A 23,514-nucleotide genomic window follows, 5' to 3' on the forward strand; every position below is an offset into this window, starting at 1 on the left:
GAACACGTCATTGCAACTGCAGGTTTTGTTAGTCTACTTACCTGGCCAAATACACAAACCTAAAACACAAGTGTATAAAGAAAATTATCCATTGTTAGTATCGTCAAAGTGAAATACGCTAACAGCAAACTTGTTTTAGTGCAATATGCAAAACATCTTGTGGATTTTGGTGGAAATTACTATTTTCTTCAGCAGATGTCCTGAAGGTGAGAGAACTCTTTAGACAAGCTTTTCTTGTAGACACTAAAAAGATCTATATAAATTAAAATAGAGGGTATCTGATCATTGTTAGCTGTCTGCTTGTATCTAGCTTCTATATACCCCAAAGTCTATACTCGCTGCTTTAATGTTCCCCACAAGGCTTTTTCCCCAATTAAACGAACGCTCATTACCCCCAACCACCTACTCAGCTCCTCAGGTGATCTTCATTTAAAATTCCCCTTGCGGTACGTCGGAATGCATCTCAATTTGAAGGACATAACAGTAGGTTTACATTTCTCAGGAGATTGAAATTCTTTTGTTTTGTCCTCCAAATTGAGCTGCTTTGACGTCACATACAAGGGCTCTATGAGAAAATCAACGAAGAAAACCAAAGTTACTTGTTTTCATTTTGTTTCTTTTTCTATTATTTTGCAAACTGTGGGCAACCAAAATTCAAATGGTTTCAGCTTGTATATAAGTCACTATCCCGAAAAATAATAATGATGAATCTGCTTAATTTCAAACCAGCGGTAAACATCGATGAGGACGTGGTAGACTGGAACAAGTATGACGTCATACTTCCCCATAAACTAACTCCTGGTGCTAAACGAAGTAATATCGCAGGGGATTTGTCAACCAAGGCTGATGTAAGATTATTGGGTCGGTGTCCACTGGTAGAACGAAGCTTTGGATTGGGCAAAATAACAAAAACAAAGAAAGCATGGATTATGGTGAACAATGTGTATTGTTCTACATGTGAGCTGCGTTCTTTGTTTTATCTTACCATTCATTGTTTGTTCATCCACTCCCAGGCTTCGTTCTGCCTGTTGTGTGTTACCCGGGTTATTACAAATTGTTGATAAATATTATATTGTTACAAACAATGAGTAATAAACCTTGGATTTTTTTCAGGGCATTCATGAAAAGAAGGCACAGTTTATTGTTGAAGCTTTTGGAAAGAAACACATCATCAGCTTGGTCCAAAATCAGTAAGAATGAACATCATATATAAAACAAATTGTTATATGATTTCAGTTTCGTATAGGTACCAAGTTGCAGAGACATTTGCCATAAATTAGCTATTCCGAGGTCGAGTTGAATTTCCAGTACATTTTGGGGCTTTTTTAAATTAGGAGACAAAATAGCCGCCATCTTGGAAATATGTCGCCTAGAAGAGTACCACAATGCAATGCAATGCCAACTCGGCCCAGTCTTTTCCTCAACCTCGGAACGGCTAATACCGCCATCTTGGAAATATGTCGCCTAAAAGAGTACCACAATGCAATGCAATGCCAACTCGGCCCAGTCTTTTCCTCAACCTCGGAACGTCTAATACCGCCATCTTGGAAATATGTCGCCTAAAAGAGTACCACAATGCAATGCAATGCCAACTCGGCCCAGTCTTTTCCTCAACCTCGGAACGGCCAATATCACTATATTTCAAAGTTGTTAGTAATTTTACGAGGCGCAGACTTGCTCGTCAAATGCAAATGAGGACTAGTATCTAAGCAGCCGATCATTGCCTGGCATCTTCAGTGATCTTGGAGCAAAGTTCATGAATTAATCGTTCATCTTTCAGGCTTCTGATTTCTCATGAGCTCCTCCTGCGTTCATTCAAGAAAGATGGCACTGAAGTAATAAAAAAGGTAAAATAAAGCTACCTAGACATCTCCAGACGCCACATGCCTACTTTCGTCCATCAAACCTATATAACATTATGGATTAGTACATGAAGGTCATTCAACATCGCGACTATGAAGTCACAAGCACTCTAAGAATATATAATTCTCATTATCATGCGTGACCCATTTCTTTTGATACCCAATAAAATAAATAACTCGTCGGAATTTGAACAATGAAAAACAATTAAAAAACTAAAACAGCATAACAAAGAATCAACTGATCATTATTCAAAATCGTTTTCTAAGGTCCCGTCCACACTATGCCGGATAAATTTGAATCCGAATTTTCACACCGAAACCGAAAAAACACTTTCCGTCCACATTAATACGGCTAGCCGGCGTTTTCAAATTGTTCCACTCTGGAGACCATATTTGAAAAAGTTCGTTTTCGGTGAAGAATTCGCCCGGACTGGTGTGGACGGTAAGCCTAACCGAATAAATAAAAATTCGGGTTCAAATTTATCCGGCATAGTGTGGACGGGGCCTCAGAATCCCTCGTTCTTTGTACACTACTGCGAGCTTTGAGATCCATAATGACGTGGTATCAATATTTTTTGATTGGCAGATTGCTCCTGAGAACTGCTATTATCAAGGGAAGGTTGATGGGAAGGATGAGTCGATGGTAACGCTCAACACCTGTCATGGCTTGAAGTAAGACAACTGAAATTTCATTTTTGGTTATACCGTCCATATTATTTATCATGTGTTCTCAATCGCAGGGGATTCATTGACGATGGGGAAGCACGAATCTATATTGAACCACACGATGAACGCGTAAGAAAAACTAATTTATTCCTTAACCGGAGAAATAATGATGGAGCAAGATTTATCAGACAGCTATTCAAATATAGCAAACCCGAGTTTTCGGATCAATATTGCTTCATAAATGCAATGCTCATTCATATTTCACCAAGGACCGCAAAGCACCCTAAAACAAGGGGAGAGGGAGGGAGGGCTTAGCTTGAAAAATACAATAGTTTGGGACTGGAACTCAAAAATTATGGAATATTGGCAAAAAGAGGGGAGGCCAAATTCCCCGGACCTTCCCTCTCCGTGGTCCCTGCTGAGTCAGTCTCCTGATCAAGATAGAATATTGAACACTTAACGTTATCGAAGAATATCCGGTGAAGTACTGTTTATTGATTTCCAGCCTGATGGCGCTCATAAAGTTTATGAAGTCAAGCAGAAGTCTGGGCACCAAGAAAGAGCTTGCGGTGAGGATAATAATAATGTGAGGTTCAATTAATCAAAGGGAACCGTGACCTTTATCATACGGCGCCGCGTTTATTCTCGTATTCCTCTTAACCTCATTCTGAAGCACTTGAATGCGAGGCTACGCGGAGAGAAATCTATTGTTCCTGTCAACATGGCTGCCGCGTGAGCAAGGTCCATAGTGTTGTAGGCAGGAATAATACAATATTCCAGCGACAAGGAAAATTGAAAATCTGATATTCCCAACTTCATTCTTTAAGGACACTCTTATCATGGATATGGCAAAGAAGCCCACAACTCAAGCTGGTCACGTGATGGAAAGTCACGTGTTAGGGTAAGATTTTGAAATCAAATGAAATTGATTTCTAGTTCTATTGAGAAGAAGTAGTGATTGTTCGACGTTCGGTCGGTCTAGCATTGTCGAGCTTCTAAGATAACTTTTCCAAGAAGGATGTGTTTTGTATTCCGAGTCAAGAATTCTTGGGGTGCATGTTACGTCATAACCGCCATGTTTGTTGGATATAACCAAGTATTCCTCATGTTGTTAGATCAATCTACATGGCGGCTGTTTCTTTTTCTTTTTTCTTTTCTCTCAAGGGATTTTGCATGCTTGCGCCCCATGAATTGCCAAATGAGGACGTTATTATTTAGGATTATTCCCCACCACTCCTGATTTTCTGATGAGGTGGCTATACCTTTAACTGAGTAAAGTATAAATACTTTTAATTAGGAACGCCGCGAGATTGATGAGTTTTACCGCAAGTACCTCACGACAACCGAGACCAGATACGTGGAACTTGTTCTGGTCGCAGATAATGCTTTAGTAAGTACAACAACGTTCTCTCTTTTCATCTCCTCTTCAACGTTAATTGTCGCGATTGATATTTTTGTCTAATTGATAACAGTTTAGTAAGTTTGTCAATCAATTGCTTTGCAGTTGCCATTGTAATTATGCATACTATGCTCCTCAAGAGAAACTGCGTATTTCCATTTCCTTTAAATTACCGTCACAGTAATATTAGTATTTTTTTTATTGAAAGTACAAAAATTTTGGCAGCAACATCGAGGGCCTAACAGAAAGACTCATTACTCTTTCCAACGCAGTTGACGCGGTAAGTCGATCTGATATACTATAAGTTAAAGTCAAAATAAGAATGTACTTGAATGACGATATATTTCTATTCTGATATACTATAAGTTAAAGTCAAAATAAGAATGTACTTGAATGACGATATATTTCTATTCCTTGCTGCCTTGCTTCCTTGCTTCCTTGCTTCCTTGCTTCCTTGCTTCCTTGCTTCCTTGCTTCCTTGCTTCCTTGCTTCCTTGCTTCCTTGCTTCCTTGCTTCCTTGCTTCCTTGCTTCCTTGCTTCCTTGCTTCCTTGCTTCCTTGCTTCCTTGCTTCCTTGCTTCCTTGCTTCCTTGCTTCCTTGCTTCCTTGCTTCCTTGCTTCCTTGCTTCCTTGCTTCCTTGCTTCCTTGCTTCCTTGCTTCCTTGCTTCCTTGCTTCCTTGCTTCCTTGCTTCCTTGCTTCCTTGCTTCCTTGCTTCCTTGCTTCCTTGCTTCCTTGCTTCCTTGCTTCCTTGCTTCCTTGCTTCCTTGCTTCCTTGCTTCCTTGCTTCCTTGCTTCCTTGCTTCCTTGCTTCCCTCCCTTCCTTCCTTGTTTTCCTTCCATGGTACTTATTCGGATCCTATTAATATTTTTAATGTCCAACTATTCATGCAGATATATAGTCGCATCAACATTAGGATAATTCTAGTTGGGGTGGAGATTTGGTCAGACAAGGACAAAGTTCCACGAAAAAGCGTCATGGCAGGACCACAGCTGGATGATTTTGTGACGTATAAAAAATATGTGTTAAGGAAAACATTTGTTGGACATGACAATGCACAGTTGATATGGTGAGTCACAGAACACAGCTACCACAGAACACAGCTACCACATTTCATTACGACATAGTTAATAGAGTGGAATGGTTTGGAAGCCTATTGTGCTAGGTTTTTGTTCGACTTTATCCATTGTTATATGAAGCTGACCGTGAACAGAGAAGGAAACGTTGCAAAAAAATTCCGATTTAGAACCCTACGTTTTGGCATCTAGAACTTTAGGAAATCCTAAAACTCTATTCCCTTACATAGAACTATTTTACAAAATTGCTGTTTTTCAAAGCTGCTTTTTTTAAACATAAAGAAAGATGTTACTAATAGGCGACTTTGATGTCAACCAAAATGGCGGCCTTGCCTGGTTTCATTCATTGCCAATAATTGCAAACCAACTGCTTAACTATCAATATAAAAACTTTGTTCCGGAGATCGGCTAGTATCTATATCTGTATAATTACTTTTTGCCAAGAGTAGTTAAGGTGGTCTATACGATCAAACCAAGATTGTGTAAAACCTTTTACACTACAATATATATCCGATTTACACCGAATTGAAAAATGGCGAGCATTTTGAATAACTTTATTATTCTCCACTGACTAGCGACTAACTAGCCTCGTGTTCAAGCGGAAACATAAAAGTATTTTCCCATGTATGAGAGGCTAGTCAGTCGCTGGTCAGGGCGGAACAATAGTTATTCAAATTGGTCGTCATATTTCGATTTGGTGTATATATGTAAGTTATAAATGTATGTTTGTTGTATAGTAATGATGGATGGAAAAAATTTGCTGGCCTGGCTAGCCTCTTCGTCATGTGTAAATCCACTTCATCTTCAATAATTTCAGTAAGTTACTCCTATCAGATTATCATTCATAAACGATAACCAACTGAATTTCATAAAATGTCCTTTTAGCTTTATGAGTATGTAGTAATAATAGAATCAATAGTATATTACTGCTCTTAGCATTGCGCAATACTTTATTAAAAGTTAATTAATATATTATTGATAGTCATTGTGAAATTACAAGTCTATCCTCCATTCATTGATTGCGCAATACTTTATTAATACTTTATTAATATATTATTGATATTAATAACAGTGGAATCATGAATCTATCGTCGGGCCATGGATTACGTCTGCGCACGAAATGGGACATAATTTTGGAATGGACCACGATGAAGGTAACTTGCAAAAACACATTTCATTTCTACTCAAAACCTAATTTTTAAATATCAAATCAGTTTTATAAATATTCTCGTACTCAGACCCTTCTCACCAAAACATCGAGGGCTCTCTGGTAACACATAAACCGGAAGAACCAGATTCTAAGTCGTCAGATATGCGCATGCTCCACATATTCTCACTTCCGGTATAAATTCAAACCGTTTTTTTCCTTCAAAAGAAAAACAATCAAGCTTATTTATGCATTGTTTATGGAACAGTTGTTTTTGTCTGTGCTTAACATCCAGATAAATAAGCAATTTAGCGAGACCCTAGATGGGTACGGTAAAGTATTCAAATTTTAACCGTTGACTGTAAGATCAGCGAACCGGATACAGATGATTATGCAAAGAAATTAAACCAATGAAATTAAACCAGAGCCTTCAATTTTTCGTTAGAAAGCTGAGAAGGTTTTGGGTACGAGAATGTTTTATAACTTGTATCGCAGAGATTGGTCACTTGCACTTGTTTAACGCCTCGAGGATGCATAATGGGAGGACACAAGTAAGTATAAAATTTCTAATAAAATCATTTTATGATTTAGTTTAGAACTATTCTTAAGTGGATATATAACCTTGCTTATAAATAACTGTTATGAATGTCGCGTTCTGATTAGCTTGGAGCGCGTGCTCTTATGAGAGCACATTGCACACGCGCGCACTTTCCGTTGCGTCATTCCTATCCATTATTGTAATTTGTATTTCATAAAAGAAATAAAAAACTTGCTTGCTGTGCTGTGTGCAGTCATATAGCACTTGGGGATTGGAAGAACACTCGAGAAGTGTCCAGAAGCACTCCGCTAGCGCGTCGTGCTCCTCCTAATACTTATCTCGTGTTCTGCCAACCCCCGGGTGCTTTATGACTGTACACAGCACGCGCGCGCGTTTTCTATTTCTTCAATATTTGATAAGGTACCAGAATTTAAAATTTGATTTTGCGGAAAGATAAACGGGTGAGAACCTTCACGGGTGGATCACGGATGAGAGATTGAACATACAACCACAGTGGTGATGATATCTAGAGAAGGCGCATTTTCAATGGATCAAGAAGTAAAGTCACATTTGTTATTGCTTGCCTTTGTTGTTAGGACGCGCATTGCAGGATTCTCTGACTGCAGTCTTGAGGCTTTGCAAAAGCTGGATGATTTCTGCTTGTATGACCTTCCCTCCAAGGTACGTAGGATGTCTTGATCGACGTAAGTAGCTGGGCTTTGTATTTTGTATATCACAAAGTAATGCTCAACATAAGGTGCGCAGACAATCAAAACAAAACTAAGGGGAAAACGTTCTTGCAGGAACTAAAGCCGAAGTGTGGGAATGGAATTTTGGAAGACGGCGAGGAATGCGACTGTGGGAATGAACAGGTAATAATTTATAAATATTAGCTAAATATTAATTAATATTTCTATAAACGATGATCAATATATATATACATAATCAGCCAGTTTTCGTACTTAACACCGTCTTCATTCCATTTAAACAGAAATGCAAGGAAAGCGACCCTTGTTGTGAACCAACTGGATGCAAGCTGAGACAAGGAAGCCAGTGTAGTGATTTCAACCATGGTTGTTGTAAAGACTGCTTGGTATGGACGTCACTGGAAATAGATCTTTTAATAAAATATTAAAATCCTAATGTTGCTTTCGTTCTTTATGCAGTTCAAACCTCAATTCGAGCTGTGTCGTGCCTCTCAAAGTCATTGTGATGTCCCTGAGTACTGTACGGGAGTCTCTGGCGAGGTACTGTAATATACTCTTTAGTCATCTTTGCTCTGCTTTGAATATAAAAGCACCTCTTGAAATGACGCTAAGTTGGAGGTCGTCCGGGGCAGTATTTTTAACGAGTTGATGAATTTGCAGTTAGTAGGTTGTATTGTATTAACGAATACCTATTTTCATATCACTAGTGCCCCAAAAATGAATTTCGTCGCAATGGAGAGCCGTGCAACAGTGAAAAACAGGTACAAGGCTTTACCTTAAAATTGAATTAAATCTAAGACATGTCGACGTAACAGGAGGACATTTTAGAGGCCTGACTGATGACGATGACGATGACGATGACGATGACGATGACGATGACGATGACGATGACGATGACGATGACGATGACGATGACGATGACGATGACGATGACGATGACGATGACGATGACGATGACGATGACGATGACGATGACGATGACGATGACGATGACGATGACGATGACGATGACGATGACGATGACGATGACGATGACGATGACGATGACGATGACGATGACGATGACGATGACGATGACGATGACGATGATCGCATTCTGACAGGACGAGGACTTGCTCATATCAACTATATTTTACTTTGTTCATTTCACTTGTCTCGTAGATTATCCAAGGAGTGGAACAATATGGAGGGACTTATAAGTATATCTTTCATCCTCCAATCACTGCTAGTCAAATACGAATCAACCCAAGATACTGGAATGATCAAATGTGTCTCACAACTGAACTGTATGGCTGTTCTGGGAACAATGGTAAGATGTTTGAATAAGATGAAGGCCTATAGTGAGGATGACCTTTTAAAAAATAATCGTTGTTCCAAAAATGTTACCCACCCACCACCCAACCACCCAACCACCCCACCACCCCACCACCCAACCACCCAACCACCCAACCACCCAACCACCCAACCACCCAACCACCCAACCACCCAACCACCCAACCACCCAACCACCCAACCACCCAACCACCCAACCACCCAACCACCCAACCACCCAACCACCCAACCACCCAACCACCCAACCACCCAACCACTCAAAGCCAGATAAATTCCATATCTCCGCGTGCTCATGCATTATTCTCTATCTATATTAGTCGCAGCAAACCAAGATATCAAAACTCCACTAGCATCAGGCGAGTTTTGTATAAAACCTCAAAATGGCGGCTGCAGACCAAGGGATGGCACAGCACTGGTCTTCACAAACACAGCCGACTGCATTCAAGAATCAATGCAATTCATCCTCTCAGCGGGAGGCCTCTTAAAGCATGCGTGCAGTAACATGCTGGTTTGTCCACAGAATTCCAGGAATGAAGAAAATACTGTTTTGATCTTGAGCAAAAAGTGTTCCAGAGAACAGGCAAAGTTTGAGAGAACAAAAGGTAAATGATGCTAAAACAATAGCTCCATGTCGAGGTTGGACGTAATGTGTTCATACATTTACTGCATTTTATCATTCCAACCTCGACTTGGGGCCATTGTTTCGTGGTCACTAAAGTGAATATCTCTGCATGGGAAAGGTTTGTTGACTGTACTATAGTCGAAAAAATGTATGGTAAATTAGAGAGGAGATTGTCTATCAGGTAAACTCATGTGATAAAATTTCTATCTACACATGATGACAAGTTTTGCAGCTGACAGGTTTTCTTCGCCTTGGGTACCTATTAACTTAATGTTTTTGTAAAGAAGAAGAAATTCCTTTATGGTTAATTAATATGTTATCAAAGCTTCATTTTCCACTGTTTTCACATGTACAGGGCTTCAATAGGACGCAGCGAAATAAGGCTCTGACGAGATACTTCTTAACAAAACTCTCAATATTTGTACCCACCAGAATGACACTAAACATATTAGACGAAGAAAAATGTTTAAAACTGGTTTCATTCAAGTTTTTTATACTATCTATTTAGGGGGTTCATTGAAACACGTCAGCAGTGGTTTCTGCGTCCATCCATACCAAGGCGCACGATACGAGGGTACGAAGTTGTGTATCTACCAAGGCTGTGACGAGGAGAGACTGCGAGTAGACTTCCTAAGGCAAGGTAAAATTGTCTCTGTCTATATTTGGGAGCCGCCACGTTGAAGGACAAATCCTTTGATGTCTTGGTTCTTGAGCTGCTTATCTTCTTATCAGATAAAATAGTTTGGCTGCCATTTTTCCTCGAGGGTAGTACGGGTGGCGCAGTGAGAGTGCTTGCTTCTCATCAATGCCAGCCGGGATCGATTTGTGGACTCGATGTCATATGTGGGTAGAGTTTGTTGGTTCTCTCCTGTGCTTCAACGGGGTTTTCGTTCCTCCACAAAAACCAACTTCTAAATTTATGAGGGTCGCAAGGTCTGCTAGCCACTTGTACTGGCTATATTAAGTGCTAACGTCGTAGAACAAGGACAATGTACAACCATTACATGGCTTAGTTTTCCACCATTTTAATCTCGTAATCTAAACAGACTGCCTTCTTCCTCTTGGCATGGCTAATGGGAGGATCAAAGACATACAGATAACAGCATCTTCATACACTAATGATGCTAGCCTTCCTAAGAACGCTCGTCTTATCCCCGGCAGCAAGAAAGCGTGGTGTGGTAAGGCAAACAAAGATCAATATCTACAGATTGACTTGACTGAGGTGAGTTTGATGATGTCATTGAAAAAAAAGAGTACCTGATTTGGTTTTATATGTTTTTTTTATAAATACCAATAATACTAATTCTTCTTGGTGCATTTTCTCCCAGACCACGTGTCATTTTCTAGAGTATGATTTCTTTGTTTAACAGTTGCGCATATATGGATACAACTCATACAAAGAATCTTATTCTCTAGGGAATGAAACGTGGTCTGTTATGGGAAAACAATGCGCCACTGAACGAATTAGGTCTATTAAACCGAGAGTTTTTCTAACAAAGTGTATAAAAAAAAATTTAAATTCCATTAAAAAACTCATTAATAATTCATGAAGGAAACACAATAGAAATCATGACCATGAAGGAGGTTTTATATCTGATATAGATTCAGTCTTCATTTGCATAAACTTTAACTTGGATTTTCTCTATCAAACTTGGTTCATTTCGTAAAGAATTCTGTACAACATGAGAACATACATCGCAGATCGTGTTTTATCGGGTCTAAAACCCCTCAGCTGCGCCACGTGTTTTATACCCGATAAAACACTCCTGCTAGTTTATTAAACATTACTTAGACCGTTTTAAATCGATTAAAAAGTATATGCAAAACTAGTAAACACAATGAATCTGTTTTTATGTTTTAATAAACATTCACCATCAATACAATAATTAGTGCATCGACAATACCAATACATTATTTTGTTCTTATTTGTGTTCTGTAGACGACAACGGTCACATCAATCATGGTCAGCGGTTTAGGGTGGAATTTTGTCCGAGGATATTATGTGTACTACAGTCAGGATGGTCAGCGGTGGACGTCGTACACTGAGACAAGAGACAGCACTGGATTCAATGTAATTTGACTTAAGATTGTGATGCTTCAAAACTATTGCATTTTGAGTTTTGAAATCTTAACTTAGGATACAAGACACCATCATTATTACCACCAGCAGCAAACAAAAACCGCTGTAAAAAACAGCAGAAATAACAAACTGAACAACAATGCTTGCATACGTTCAAAGATATGAAAAGTTTTATTGAGCGTGTTCACTCTTGACAAGGCAGCCATATTGGTGTACCAAGCAATAGAAACTTCCTGCACAGTTTTTGCAAAAAAATACAAAAGTATAATTCCCCGAGGAGAGAAAATGTTTTGTTTTGGTACACCAACATGGCCGCTGAAACTTCACGTGAAAAGATACTGTTCTCTGTTTAAATTCGACATTACCTTAATGATTTTAAGTTTAAGTTTATTTTTGCCTATTGTATAGTCATATTGCTACATGGGAAAATGTGCTGAGACGAGGAGTACACAATGCGTAGACCTGTGGGGGCCTGGTAAGTAGAGGAACGAAATTACCAAACCGGCATTTAATTGAGTTATTGAGTTCTTCTTCTTCTTCTTCTTCTTCTTCTTCTTCTTCTTCTTCTTCTTCTTCTTCTTCTTCTTCTTCTTCTTCTACTTCTTCTTCTTCTTTTTCTTTAACTATCATCATTATCATCATCATCATCATCATTCGTTTAAATTTTGATTCATGAATGTAGCTGATTCAGCTGATGTTTTTTAAGGTGTGACATCCGCGGACAAAGCCTGCTACAACAAGTACAACAAAGAAGGAAGACGCTTTGGGACCTGTGATCCGACCACCAGTAAACCATGTGCAGGACGGTGCGTTAAACTTCTTTGAGCGAGAACTTAAGTTGAACCATCAATTTATGTGGTATATATTTTCGTTGTGCAAACTGCTCGTTTGTCTTATTTCAGAGACGTTCATTGCGGTCAGCTTCAGTGTCTTGATACGTTGTACAACAAACCAATAGTAGACTATGGAACTAATTACCAAAGATTGACTCTTCCAGGTGGACAGCAGTGCAGGTCGGCATTTTACTCTATCATCTTTTTAAACTATCAAAATATAAGTTACCATAAGATATTAGTAAGCTGTATTCCTGAACTTGGCATCATATTTGAGTAAAGTGTGTTAGGTCTCTCCCTTGATTCGAAGGTTTTCCTCCGGGTTTTCCCGTTCTCCTTCCCCCTAATAACATGCAGTGAATTCCAATTCCATCTGTCGATCAATTAGCCAAGCCCTGACTTTGATCTGCCCAGATAGTTGGCTCCAGGATACTGATAAACTTTAGGTGATCAAATCAGTTTTGCTTTATCGTCAGTGTTGCGTCGTTGAAGAAGTCAGATTACGTCGGTCTTGGGATGGTTCAAGAAGGAACAAAATGTGGCACAAATAAGGTGAAAGCACTGTCGTTGCACCTGGAACAACATTAGAATGAAAAATGTTCCATAAATAGCTATAAATTGGTCAGGGGTACAATATAGATTTTAAAGGCAGCCATGTTGAAGGACAGGAAAAATGCAATGTATTTTCATGACCTGAGATGTTATCCCCCTCTCCAAAATGTGTCTATTGTGCTGTCCTACAACATGGCTGCTGCATGACACATATGGGCAGCGCGTCGGAATGCAGGTCAAGGAAAACTCCCTTCTTCCAATTCTCGGGAGATTGAAATCCCTTTGTTTTGTCCTCCAAATTGAGCTGCTTTGACCTCACATGCAAGGGGTGTATTAGTTTGATAAAATCTGTCAAGTTGCACAAAGTTTTAAGGTTTATAAAGAATGTTAATGTTATCCTAGGTCTCATCCTGTTCTGTTACTAAAGATTTTATTTATTTTCTTTTTTCAGATGTGCATTGGTTACAGGTGTCAATCAGTGCCACTGAAGTCTTGTCCAAACGTGAACGGTAAAGAGTGTGCGGGAAATGGGGTAAGTATGTAATCTTATAGATATACAATGCCTTCTCGTGGCGTATCATAGAATATACCACTCATTATATAATAACTACTATACACATTTTGCGTTCTGATTGGTTAGGAGCGCGTGTTTTATGATAGTGTAAAGCACAACGCGCAATTTTAGTTGCGTCATTCCTGTCAAAATAACGGCTATTGTAATTCGTATTTTATAAGCATGGGAAATCCCACGATCTCGAGTACGATTCGCAATTTATAGCTACGAGTGATGTTTTTAAAAATTTTCAAAATTGGCGTATCTATAAATTCCAAATTTTACGAGAAGATTGTGCGATGTTTTGTTTATTTGAGTAATTTTGTTGAGTGTATCATAAAAGAAATAAAAAACGCAACGCTTCGTTCGCAACGCAACTCTTAATTCTCCTAAAACTTTTGTCGTGTTCTGTCAAACCCCTTGTGCTTTATAACTGCACAGAGCACGCGCGCGCACAAAGTGGTATAATTATTATATATCTTGTGGTTAAATAATTTGTATGCTTTCTCCTCTAAAATATATCAGATTTGCTCAAATAAAAGGAAGTGCGTTTGTTTTGACGGTTACGACCCCGCCACTTCATGCCAAACAGGTAAACCCATATCATTAATTAATATATTTTTCTGATAAATTTATTTGATCAATATTAATAGTTGATCGATATCTAATCGATCAATGCCAGATGAATTTTATTCCAAAAAGGTAACAACATTTTGTTTTCTACCAGAGCTTTCTCCTGTTGATGGTAACTGGGGTTCATGGTCGGACTGGACCGAGTGCTCAAGGGTTTGTAATGGTGGAACGCGCAGGCGTTTTAGATTCTGTGACAGCCCAAACACTAAAAATGGCGGGAAATTCTGTCAAGGAGAAAGAGCGGAGGGAGAAGATTGTAACACAGAGGAATGTCCAGGTACACGAAAAGGCGTTTATGCTCCGATACTGCTGTTGCTGTTGCTGTTGGTGTTATATATTACATATATTACATGTTACATATTTCCCTTCAGAGGCCCATTCCTGCCGACATCTTCAACAGATCGGCAAAGCAACAAATCGCGTATTTAAAGACAACATCTACAAAATCAACCCCGATGGTAAAGGCGCCGTCATGACGTATTGCGACATGTCACGTGATGGTGGAGGATGGACTCTTCTGGTCACGAGCTATACAAACACGTGGACAAGAAACAGTGTCAAACAGAAGAACGAGATGAAGCCTGACTTGAAGAAAGATTTCTCAATCCTGTTTAAGGCTGATGATATCAAGGATAGTCTCAATGTAAAGGGCGATTATTTTGAGTATCGACTGGAGGCGAATAAGTTCGGTAATTATCAGCTGTAACTAAATACTTTTATATTTCACTTTTTTAAATGAATCCGAACGATGGAGAAATATGGTCAAACAAAGAAATTAAGTCACGGCACGGCACGTCACGTCTATTAAAATTGGTTTTACACAGTGTAATAAAATGTGATCTAACCATAGGCCTTTTCTGAGTTGCATGAACGGGATGCATTGCGGTCTAGCTTGGGTACAAACAACACCATATAAGTCATGATGAACAAAAGTTGAAAAAATGTTCCAAAAAGATCTATATCTAGGTTCTTTTTCCTTCAGGTCACTGGGGAGGAATCTGGAAAGCTCCTCGTAGCTACACCTTCCTGGCAACAGACAACAGCCAAACGAACGTCGATTTGTTAAAGAAGTTTGACGACTGGGAGTACAAGTATGCTGGGATCGAGAAGCGAATGCCTTACTTGTACAACGAAAGACTTACCCTGGCTGCTAATCCCAAGAACTCTATATATGGGTCCATAACTGGTAGGGGTTAGATTGAGACCATTTATTATCGTCATCATTTCCTTGCGCAAACGATTTTATGGCATGCCCAAATTAATATATTATCAAAAAGATGTTCCATAATCACATTTTGGAAGAGCAGTTAAACTTTTGTCCACTTAATCGTTTATACATTCTATCCATCAGAATTATCTTAAATGGTCAACAACATGAGCTTTCGTCTCGCACAAAACGGTTACATTGCAACAGAAATACTAATCACTATTGCGCATGCGTCTCTTTCGGTTTGTTTCATGTTTATGAAAGTATGCATGAAAAATAAGACCAAGGTCTCTGCATATTCCAACAAAGAGCGAAACATTGCGCACCAATTTAAGCTACATGATTTTTGAGCCTTGTAAGTTATTACAGCATGCTTTAATATATGGAAAACTTTCCTGGTTCTTGCAACCCTTTAACATTTATGTTTAAATCCAATACTTTATTATCAGCAAATTTAAAGGAGTACCACCCAGCTCCATGGATATACGGGAAGGAAAAAGAAACACAGCCGGCTTATATATGGTACTGGGTACGAGAAGGAGAGTATGAAGAACCAAGATCCTGTATGGACGTCTTGACTAGAAGTTTCTCCAAGACTGCGGCCAACGGTTTGATTTACTATATGTGCCATTTATATCCACCCATCCATGCATCCATGCATCCATGCATCCATCCATGCATGCATCCATCCATCCATGCATGCATCCATCCATCCATCCATCCATCCATCCATCCATCCATCCATCCATCCATCCATCCATCCGTCCATCTATCCATCTATCCATCCATCCATCCATCCATCCCTAGTTTCTAATACATCTTAATATATTATTAGATGGTATCTACACACTTAGAAATGGCAACAAACATGTTCAAACCTACTGTGACATGTCACGCAACGGCGGAGCATGGACACTACTCCTTACCAGTACCTCTCGGCGTGGATGGTCACGCACTAACATCCTTGAGAGAAACACAGACACACCGTCTCTTAACAGCGACTTTTCGATACTGGGAAGCAATAAAGCAATTATCAATAACGATGAATTTCAGGTAGGAAAGTCAAGTCATTGTACTTCCACCACTTTCCGACACCTGCAAAGACGTCCTTTTGGATCATTTCAAGCGCAAAATTCTACTGCTTGGTTTTGTACCCTTATTCCCAACCCTCAAATGCTCACATTTTGTCGCTACCCTGAAGAAAAAACGACCTGTAGGCTGACAAAAGTCAGGGCGCGGCTAAAGTGCGCAAAAACACGAGCAAAAGTCGAGTGCAGTTAATGATTTATATTGTGATACTTTTTTTTCAGTATCGAATCGAAGCTGATGGCGATGATATGTGGGGCGGAATATGGGAAGCAAAAGGAGGCTATTCCTTAACTTCATCATCCAGCAAACAAACCAATATTCAACTTCTCCAGAAATTTGGCGATTGGGATGAAAGTAAAGAGAGTCTGAACAAAAGAGTTCCTTACATTAAGCAATCAAACTCGTACACCACTTCAGTGACTGATTCTGCCGGGACAATCTTATCAACATCAACACAGGGAGAGTATATTAACAATGGCAAACCTAGGCCAAGGTTTATAAGAGTCTGGGTAAGAGAGGGCACAAGGTGAGATAATGATTCTTAAACGGTCAATTTGATAAGCGAAAGTAATTTAACTTTAACATTATGACTCTAGCATGCTCCCCTACCCACACGTGATCAAACAATGTGCGCGCGCCGAATTCCTTGGGGGTTTCCTTTAAGTTTCCCCGGCGCGTTTGTGGCTTTCTGTAAAGCGCGCACTCATTGGGTACAAATAAGACTGATCATATACCAAAATAGCTTGAAAAAGGTTGCAATAGATATTTTTCTATAACTTGTCGTTTTGAGGTCGAAACAGTTCTTTCACACCTCAGTATTAATTTTCAGCATAAAAAATGATAATTAATAATAATAATAATGATTTATTGAATTTATATAGCGCAAATCTCAATTGGGGTATTTTCATTTGCGCTGAAAAATAAGCACCAATTGACATTCGTTAGACGAAATGAGCACTGCATCTGGATGCATTGTATGCAAACGACTTTTAAAGATTTGCATACGGCATTTAACTTGACATTAACGCTTAGTTTGAAATCATATAATTTCTCCTTTCTTTGCAGTCGATCTTGTAACGAAATCAAAGTAAGAGGAGAAAGAAAAGGCAAGACATTAACCGATGGTTTCTACATGATAAAACTGAGGGAAAACCAGGTTTATTTGCCTGTTTATTGTGACATGACATCGGAGCCTGGTGCCTACACTTTACTAGTTACCAGTGCCCATGGGAACTGGCGCGCCAGTGAAGTCAAAGAGAGAAACGTCAACACACCCTCACTGACCAATGACTACTCGATATTAGGTAATACATATTATTAGTTATAATAATATATAATTATAAGTAATAAGTTGTTACTAATACATTAGTATCTTAATTGTTCATCATTTTCTGATTGTAAAGGTATTTGAATCTCTGCTCAAAATGGTGGTCAAACACTGAGCACTTGCCATGTGTTGTCAACCAGAAAGAATTCTATTGTAAACTTGTGATTTAGCTGATTTAAAAACCGCACGAGACAGGAAATGACGTCAAATGAAATCCGGCAATCGGACATATTGCAGTTGTGATTTTCTGTACTGCGATGGGAGAAACCTACCTATCTCAACCGTTACTCTTGTTTCTGATTATTTACTAAGGTTTTGCTGACAGCATAAAGGATATCAGCGCCTCGAAGACTTTCAAGTACAAACTGGAAGCAAACCAGAGGGGAACGTGGGGAGGTGTCTGGGAAGCCCCAATAGAATACAGGCAAGTACTGGTTAAACTTTTCCCCATATGAATCAAATTGAAGAAAGAAAAAACAGTGGCGGATCTATATCTAGGAATGAAACAAAGGGTGTGCCGGAAAGCTTTGTCCTGAGAGAAACCTGTCAAGACCGTTTGCAAATACAATTTTGCCAAGTTTAAAGAAAATACATGGCCCTACCCCTAAATCCACCCCTGCCTGCCTGCCTGCCTGCCTGCCTGCCTGCCTGCCTGCCTGCCTGCCTGCTTGCCTGCCTGCTTGCCTGCCTGCTTGCCTGCCTGCTTGCCTGCCTGCCTACCTGCCTGCCTACCTGCCTGCCCACCTGCCTGCCCTTTTAATTCTTTCTATTTTATCATTTTAGCTTCATCAAAACAGACAACACCCAAACGAAAGTCAGGCTAACAAAAAGATTTGGCCAATGGAAAACCAACAAAGATTCCATCCAGAACCGAATCCCATACCTCGGTGAATCCAAGTCTCTGCTGACGACAAATGAATACTCCAGCTGGTATGGACCAGGAAGTGTCATAACAGATAGCAGTGACCTCAAACCTTCTGCCTGGATTTACCCTGATATGTATTCACCTGGTATTGTATGGTATTGGTTGAATGAAGATGACTGTGATTCGTCCAGGAAACCAGGTATTTATGGTGAAACCAGGTATTTAAGGGAAAGCCAGGTATTTATGGTGTTGCAATGACCACGTGATTGCATAACAGTCAGAGCAGGTTCCGAATAACTATTTCAATAACTAGTTTAAAAACGGTACAGCGCGCAACACCTTGAAACAGAATTGAAATAAAATTTCGGCCAATGAAAATGCTCGGACATGGCGCCGTCAAGGTCACGGTACGTCAATTCAGAGTATGTCAGAGTATATTAAAAAGATACACACAACCCATGCATAGTACGTGCGGCGAGCAATACATTGATTACTATATTTGACTAACAAACATTCTCTCATGTAGTGCACGGTGGAGTATCTGGTTGGACTAGTTGGAGCCAGTGTGATCAGCTGTGTAAGCCCGGCAAACAAAGAAGGAGAAGGCTTTGTGACAATCCCAAGCCTCGATGTGGTGGTAATCCGTGTGACGTAAAGATGATAGCAGAAGAAACGAAGGACTGCAACGTGTGCCCTGGCAAAATCATGTTTTTGTTGTTGTTGTTGTTTTTCTTTCTTTCTTTCTTTCTTTCTCTCTTTCTCTCTTTTTCTCTCTCTTTCTCTCTTTCTCTCTCTCTTTCTCTCTTTCTCTCTTTCTTTCTCTCTTTCTCTCTTTCTTTCTCTCTTTCTTTTTTCCTTCCTTCCTTCCTTCCTTCCTTCCTTCCTTCCTTCCTTCCTTCTTCCTTCCTTTTTCCTGTTTCCCCCCCGCTCTTTGCTTATAAATTTCTTCTCTACTTCTTTTCTTTTTGGTTTTCATTTTTCGACTATGCCATATAATTGTCCTATAGTGACTAGTTTTATGTAAACATATTCATAACTTATGATACATTGAACACTAACACAGTTTTGTATATATTTTGTGCACAAAGAGAGCCCAATCAAATCATCCAATGGCCTTTGTGTCCAGCCTGAAGTGCCCGGATGTAGTTTTCGCGATGGTACCTCCCTTGTCTATAGCCAGAACCCAAGTGATTGCTCGATGCAGAACCAAGCTTTTGTTTATGATAGCAATGAAATACTCCGTCACAAGTGCAGTGGGAAATTTGTTTGTCCAAAAGGTACCTCGTAAATTACTCGCATATTAACACATTAGATAAAATTAAGCATTCCAAGATCGAAGAAGAATCTGCGTAAAGTTAACATCGCAGTGCTCTGTGGGACTGTTTCAAGACAAAATGTTTCAACTTCGTGTTCTAAAACGTCCCAAAATGCACTGCAATGCCACCTCGACACCGTTTTTATCTCAACCTCAAAATGATTGATTAAAAGGACCAATTTGGGACCTTGTGTCTGGTTAATAAAGGGTTATCAAATATCATACAGTAATTGTTCAAATTGTGCCTACAATGCATGCATATAGCCCATCATATAACACAAAAACGACATGTTTTGAACATTTAAGTAAATCATATATAATTATGAAGCTGTGAAAATCAACCAAAATCGATCAAAACTATGGGCTATAGTCCATGCTTTCTAACCCAAAATGAACCATTTTATGATAGAGGTTTGTTTTACAGGGATGATTGTTGTATTTTGTTTTATAGGTGACTCAAATAACTGGTATAGCGCCAAACTTGTGCTGTCGTCAATTTGTTATGAAAATAACGCCAACTTTATAAGGTATGCCTTGAAGCACGCGAATCATTCGTTTGATCATTCGTTTTTGGTTTTCGAATATTTATATCCTGAAATTTTGATTTTATAGGACAAGAGAGAAATCTCTAAAGCATGTTGTCAGTGGATTCTGTGTTCATCCTCAGGGGGGAAGTGCGTTAGCTGGAGTACCTATGGTGCTATGGGAGACGTGTGATGAAAATAGACTCATTCATGACTTGTTTAAGCTATAAGATATTACAATGTATTAATCTACATGTATTAATCCAATCGACGTGTGAGTTGATTCAACCACCGTTATTTGTCTTCATTTTTCGATACCCAATAACCAAGATAAGAATACGAGTAAACCATAACTATATGACGTATTATATCTTTCCCATATAACCAAGATCAAAATAAAAGGAAACTATGGTTACAAAGGTGTGAAAAACACCCCAAAAAGAGCAAAACCATGGGCTATAGTCCACGCTTTTGACCAAAAACGACCCATTTTCAATATTTCATGAATAATGCATAATTTTAAAAAAGATGTAAAAATCACCCAATATCGATCAAAACCATGGGCTATAGTCCATGCTTTTTGACCAAAAACGACACATTTTTAATATTTCATGAACAATGCATAATTTTAAAAAAGGTGTGAAAATCACCCAATATCGATCAAAACCATGGGATATAGTCCATGCTTTTTGACCAAAAACGACCCATTTTCAATATTTCATGAATAATGCATAATTTTAAAAAAGGTGTGAAAATGACCCAATATCGATCAAAACCATGGGCTATAGTCCATGCTTTTTGAACAAAAACACCTATTTTTCAATTGCCATAAATAATTGATATTTTTTCAAAAGGTGTGAAAATGACCCAAAATCGACCAAAACCATGGGCTATAGTCCATGCTTTTTGGCCAAAAACGACCCATTTTCAATATTTCATGAATAATGCATAATTTTAAAAAAGATGTAAAAATCACCCAATATCGATCAAAACCATGGGCTATAGTCCATGCTTTTTGACCAAAAACGACACATTTTTAATATTTCATGAACAATGCATAATTTTAAAAAAGGTGTGAAAATCACCCAATATCGATCAAAACCATGGGATATAGTCCATGCTTTTTGACCAAAAACGACCCATTTTCAATATTTCATGAATAATGCATAATTTTAAAAAAGGTGTGAAAATGACCCAATATCGATCAAAACCATGGGCTATAGTCCATGCTTTTTGAACAAAAACACCTATTTTTCAATTGCCATAAATAATTGATATTTTTTCAAAAGGTGTGAAAATGACCCAAAATCGACCAAAACCATGGGCTATAGTCCATGCTCTTTGACCAAAAATGACCCATTTTCAATATTTCATGAATAATGCAAAATTTTAATAAAGGTGTGAAAATCACCCAATATCGATCAAAACCATGGGCTATAGTCCATGCTTTTTGAACAAAAACACCTATTTTTCAAGTGTCATAAATAACGGATATTTTTTCTAGTGGTGTAAAAATGGTCCTAAATCCATCAAAACCATGGGCTATAGTCCACGCTTTTTGAACAAAAACAACCCATTTTCAATATTTTGTGAATAATGCATAATTTTCTAAAAGGTGTGAAAATCACCCAATATCGATCAAAACCATGGGCTATAGTCCACGCTTTTTGGCCAAAAACACCTATTTTTCAATTGTCATAAATAATTGATATTTTTTCAAAAGGTGTGAAAATGACCCAAAATCGATCAAAACCATGGGCTATAGTCCATGTTTTTTGGCCAAAAACACCCATTTTTCAAGTGTCATAAATAATTGATATTTTTTCAAAAGGTGTAAAAATGGTCCAAAATCCATCAAAACCATGGGCTATAGTCCATGCTTTTTGGCCAAAAACACCCATTTTTCAAGTGTCATAAATAATAGATATTTTTTCAAAAAGTGTGAAAATCACCCAATATCGATCAAAACCATGGGCTATAGTCCATGCTTTTTGGCCAAAAACACCCATTTTTCAAGTGTCATAAATAATAGATATTTTTTCAAAAAGTGTGAAAATCACCCAATATCGATCAAAACCATGGGCTATAGTCCATGCTTTTTGAACAAAAACACCTATTTTTCAATTGCCATAAATAATTGATATTTTTTCAAAAGGTGTGAAAATGACCCAAAATCGACCAAAACCATGGGCTATAGTCCATGCTCTTTGACCAAAAACGACCCATTTTCAATATTTCATGAATAATGCAAAATTTTAATAAAGGTGTGAAAATCACCCAATATCGATCAAAACCATGGGCTATAGTCCATGCTTTTTGAACAAAAACACCTATTTTTCAAGTGTCATAAATAACGGATATTTTTTCTAGTGGTGTAAAAATGGTCCTAAATCCATCAAAACCATGGGCTATAGTCCACGCTTTTTGAACAAAAACAACCCATTTTCAATATTTCATGAATAATGCATAATTTTCTAAAAGGTGTGAAAATCACCCAATATCGATCAAAACCATGGGCTATAGTCCATGCTTTTTGGCCAAAAACACCTATTTTTCAATTGTCATAAATAATTGATATTTTTTCAAAAGGTGTGAAAATGACCCAAAATCGATCAAAACCATGGGCTATAGTCCATGTTTTTTGGCCAAAAACACCCATTTTTCAAGTGTCATAAATAATTGATATTTTTTCAAAAGGTGTAAAAATGGTCCAAAATCCATCAAAACCATGGGCTATAGTCCATGCTTTTTGGCCAAAAACACCCATTTTTCAAGTGTCATAAATAATAGATATTTTTTCAAAAAGTGTGAAAATCACCCAATATCGATCAAAACCATGGGCTATAGTCCATGCTTTTTGGCCAAAAACACCCATTTTTCAAGTGTCATAAATAATAGATATTTTTTCAAAAAGTGTGAAAATCACCCAATATCGATCAAAACCATGGGCTATAGTCCATGCTTTTTGGCCAAAAACACCCATTTTTCAAGTGTCATAAATAATTGATATTTTTTCAAAAGGTGTAAAAATGGTCCAAAATCCATCAAAACCATGGGCTATAGTCCATGCTTTTTGGCCAAAAACACCCATTTTTCCATGCTTTTTGGCCAAAAACACCCATTTTTCAAGTGTCATAAATAATTGATATTTTTTCAAAAGGTGTGAAAATGGTCCAAAATCGACCAA

The 23,514-nt window shown here is 38.5% G+C and overlaps 1 protein-coding gene across 1 annotated transcript; it reads left to right on the plus strand.

Moving 5' to 3' along the window:
* The first annotated feature begins 2 nt into the window (after positions 1–2).
* On the plus strand, positions 3–20,945 carry LOC116301297 (uncharacterized). The gene is given in 44 exon segments (XM_089030672.1): positions 3–206; positions 730–848; positions 1,114–1,190; positions 1,781–1,847; positions 2,449–2,534; positions 2,603–2,657; positions 3,034–3,097; positions 3,356–3,429; positions 3,826–3,918; positions 4,136–4,207; positions 4,821–4,996; positions 5,741–5,819; positions 6,076–6,157; positions 6,646–6,656; positions 6,658–6,701; positions 7,285–7,369; positions 7,492–7,560; positions 7,680–7,781; positions 7,855–7,935; positions 8,103–8,156; positions 8,557–8,704; positions 9,045–9,329; positions 9,858–9,989; positions 10,396–10,571; positions 11,289–11,420; positions 11,838–11,904; positions 12,136–12,235; positions 12,332–12,442; positions 12,739–12,814; positions 13,266–13,346; positions 13,893–13,959; positions 14,095–14,277; positions 14,372–14,689; positions 14,983–15,186; positions 15,657–15,815; positions 16,043–16,260; positions 16,518–16,822; positions 17,362–17,600; positions 17,936–18,047; positions 18,407–18,687; positions 19,015–19,185; positions 19,577–19,765; positions 20,255–20,330; positions 20,416–20,945. Coding segments are annotated over 44 exon segments (5,523 nt in total). The 5' UTR covers positions 3–145; the 3' UTR covers positions 20,558–20,945.
* The last annotated feature ends 2,569 nt before the right edge of the window (positions 20,946–23,514 follow it).

Source organism: Actinia tenebrosa, unplaced genomic scaffold (assembly GCF_029948245.1).
Source record: "Actinia tenebrosa isolate PJP-AT-01 unplaced genomic scaffold, QUT_ActTen_1.0 PGA_scaffold15__27_contigs__length_11533743, whole genome shotgun sequence".
Classification (NCBI taxonomy): Eukaryota; Metazoa; Cnidaria; class Anthozoa; order Actiniaria; family Actiniidae; genus Actinia; species Actinia tenebrosa.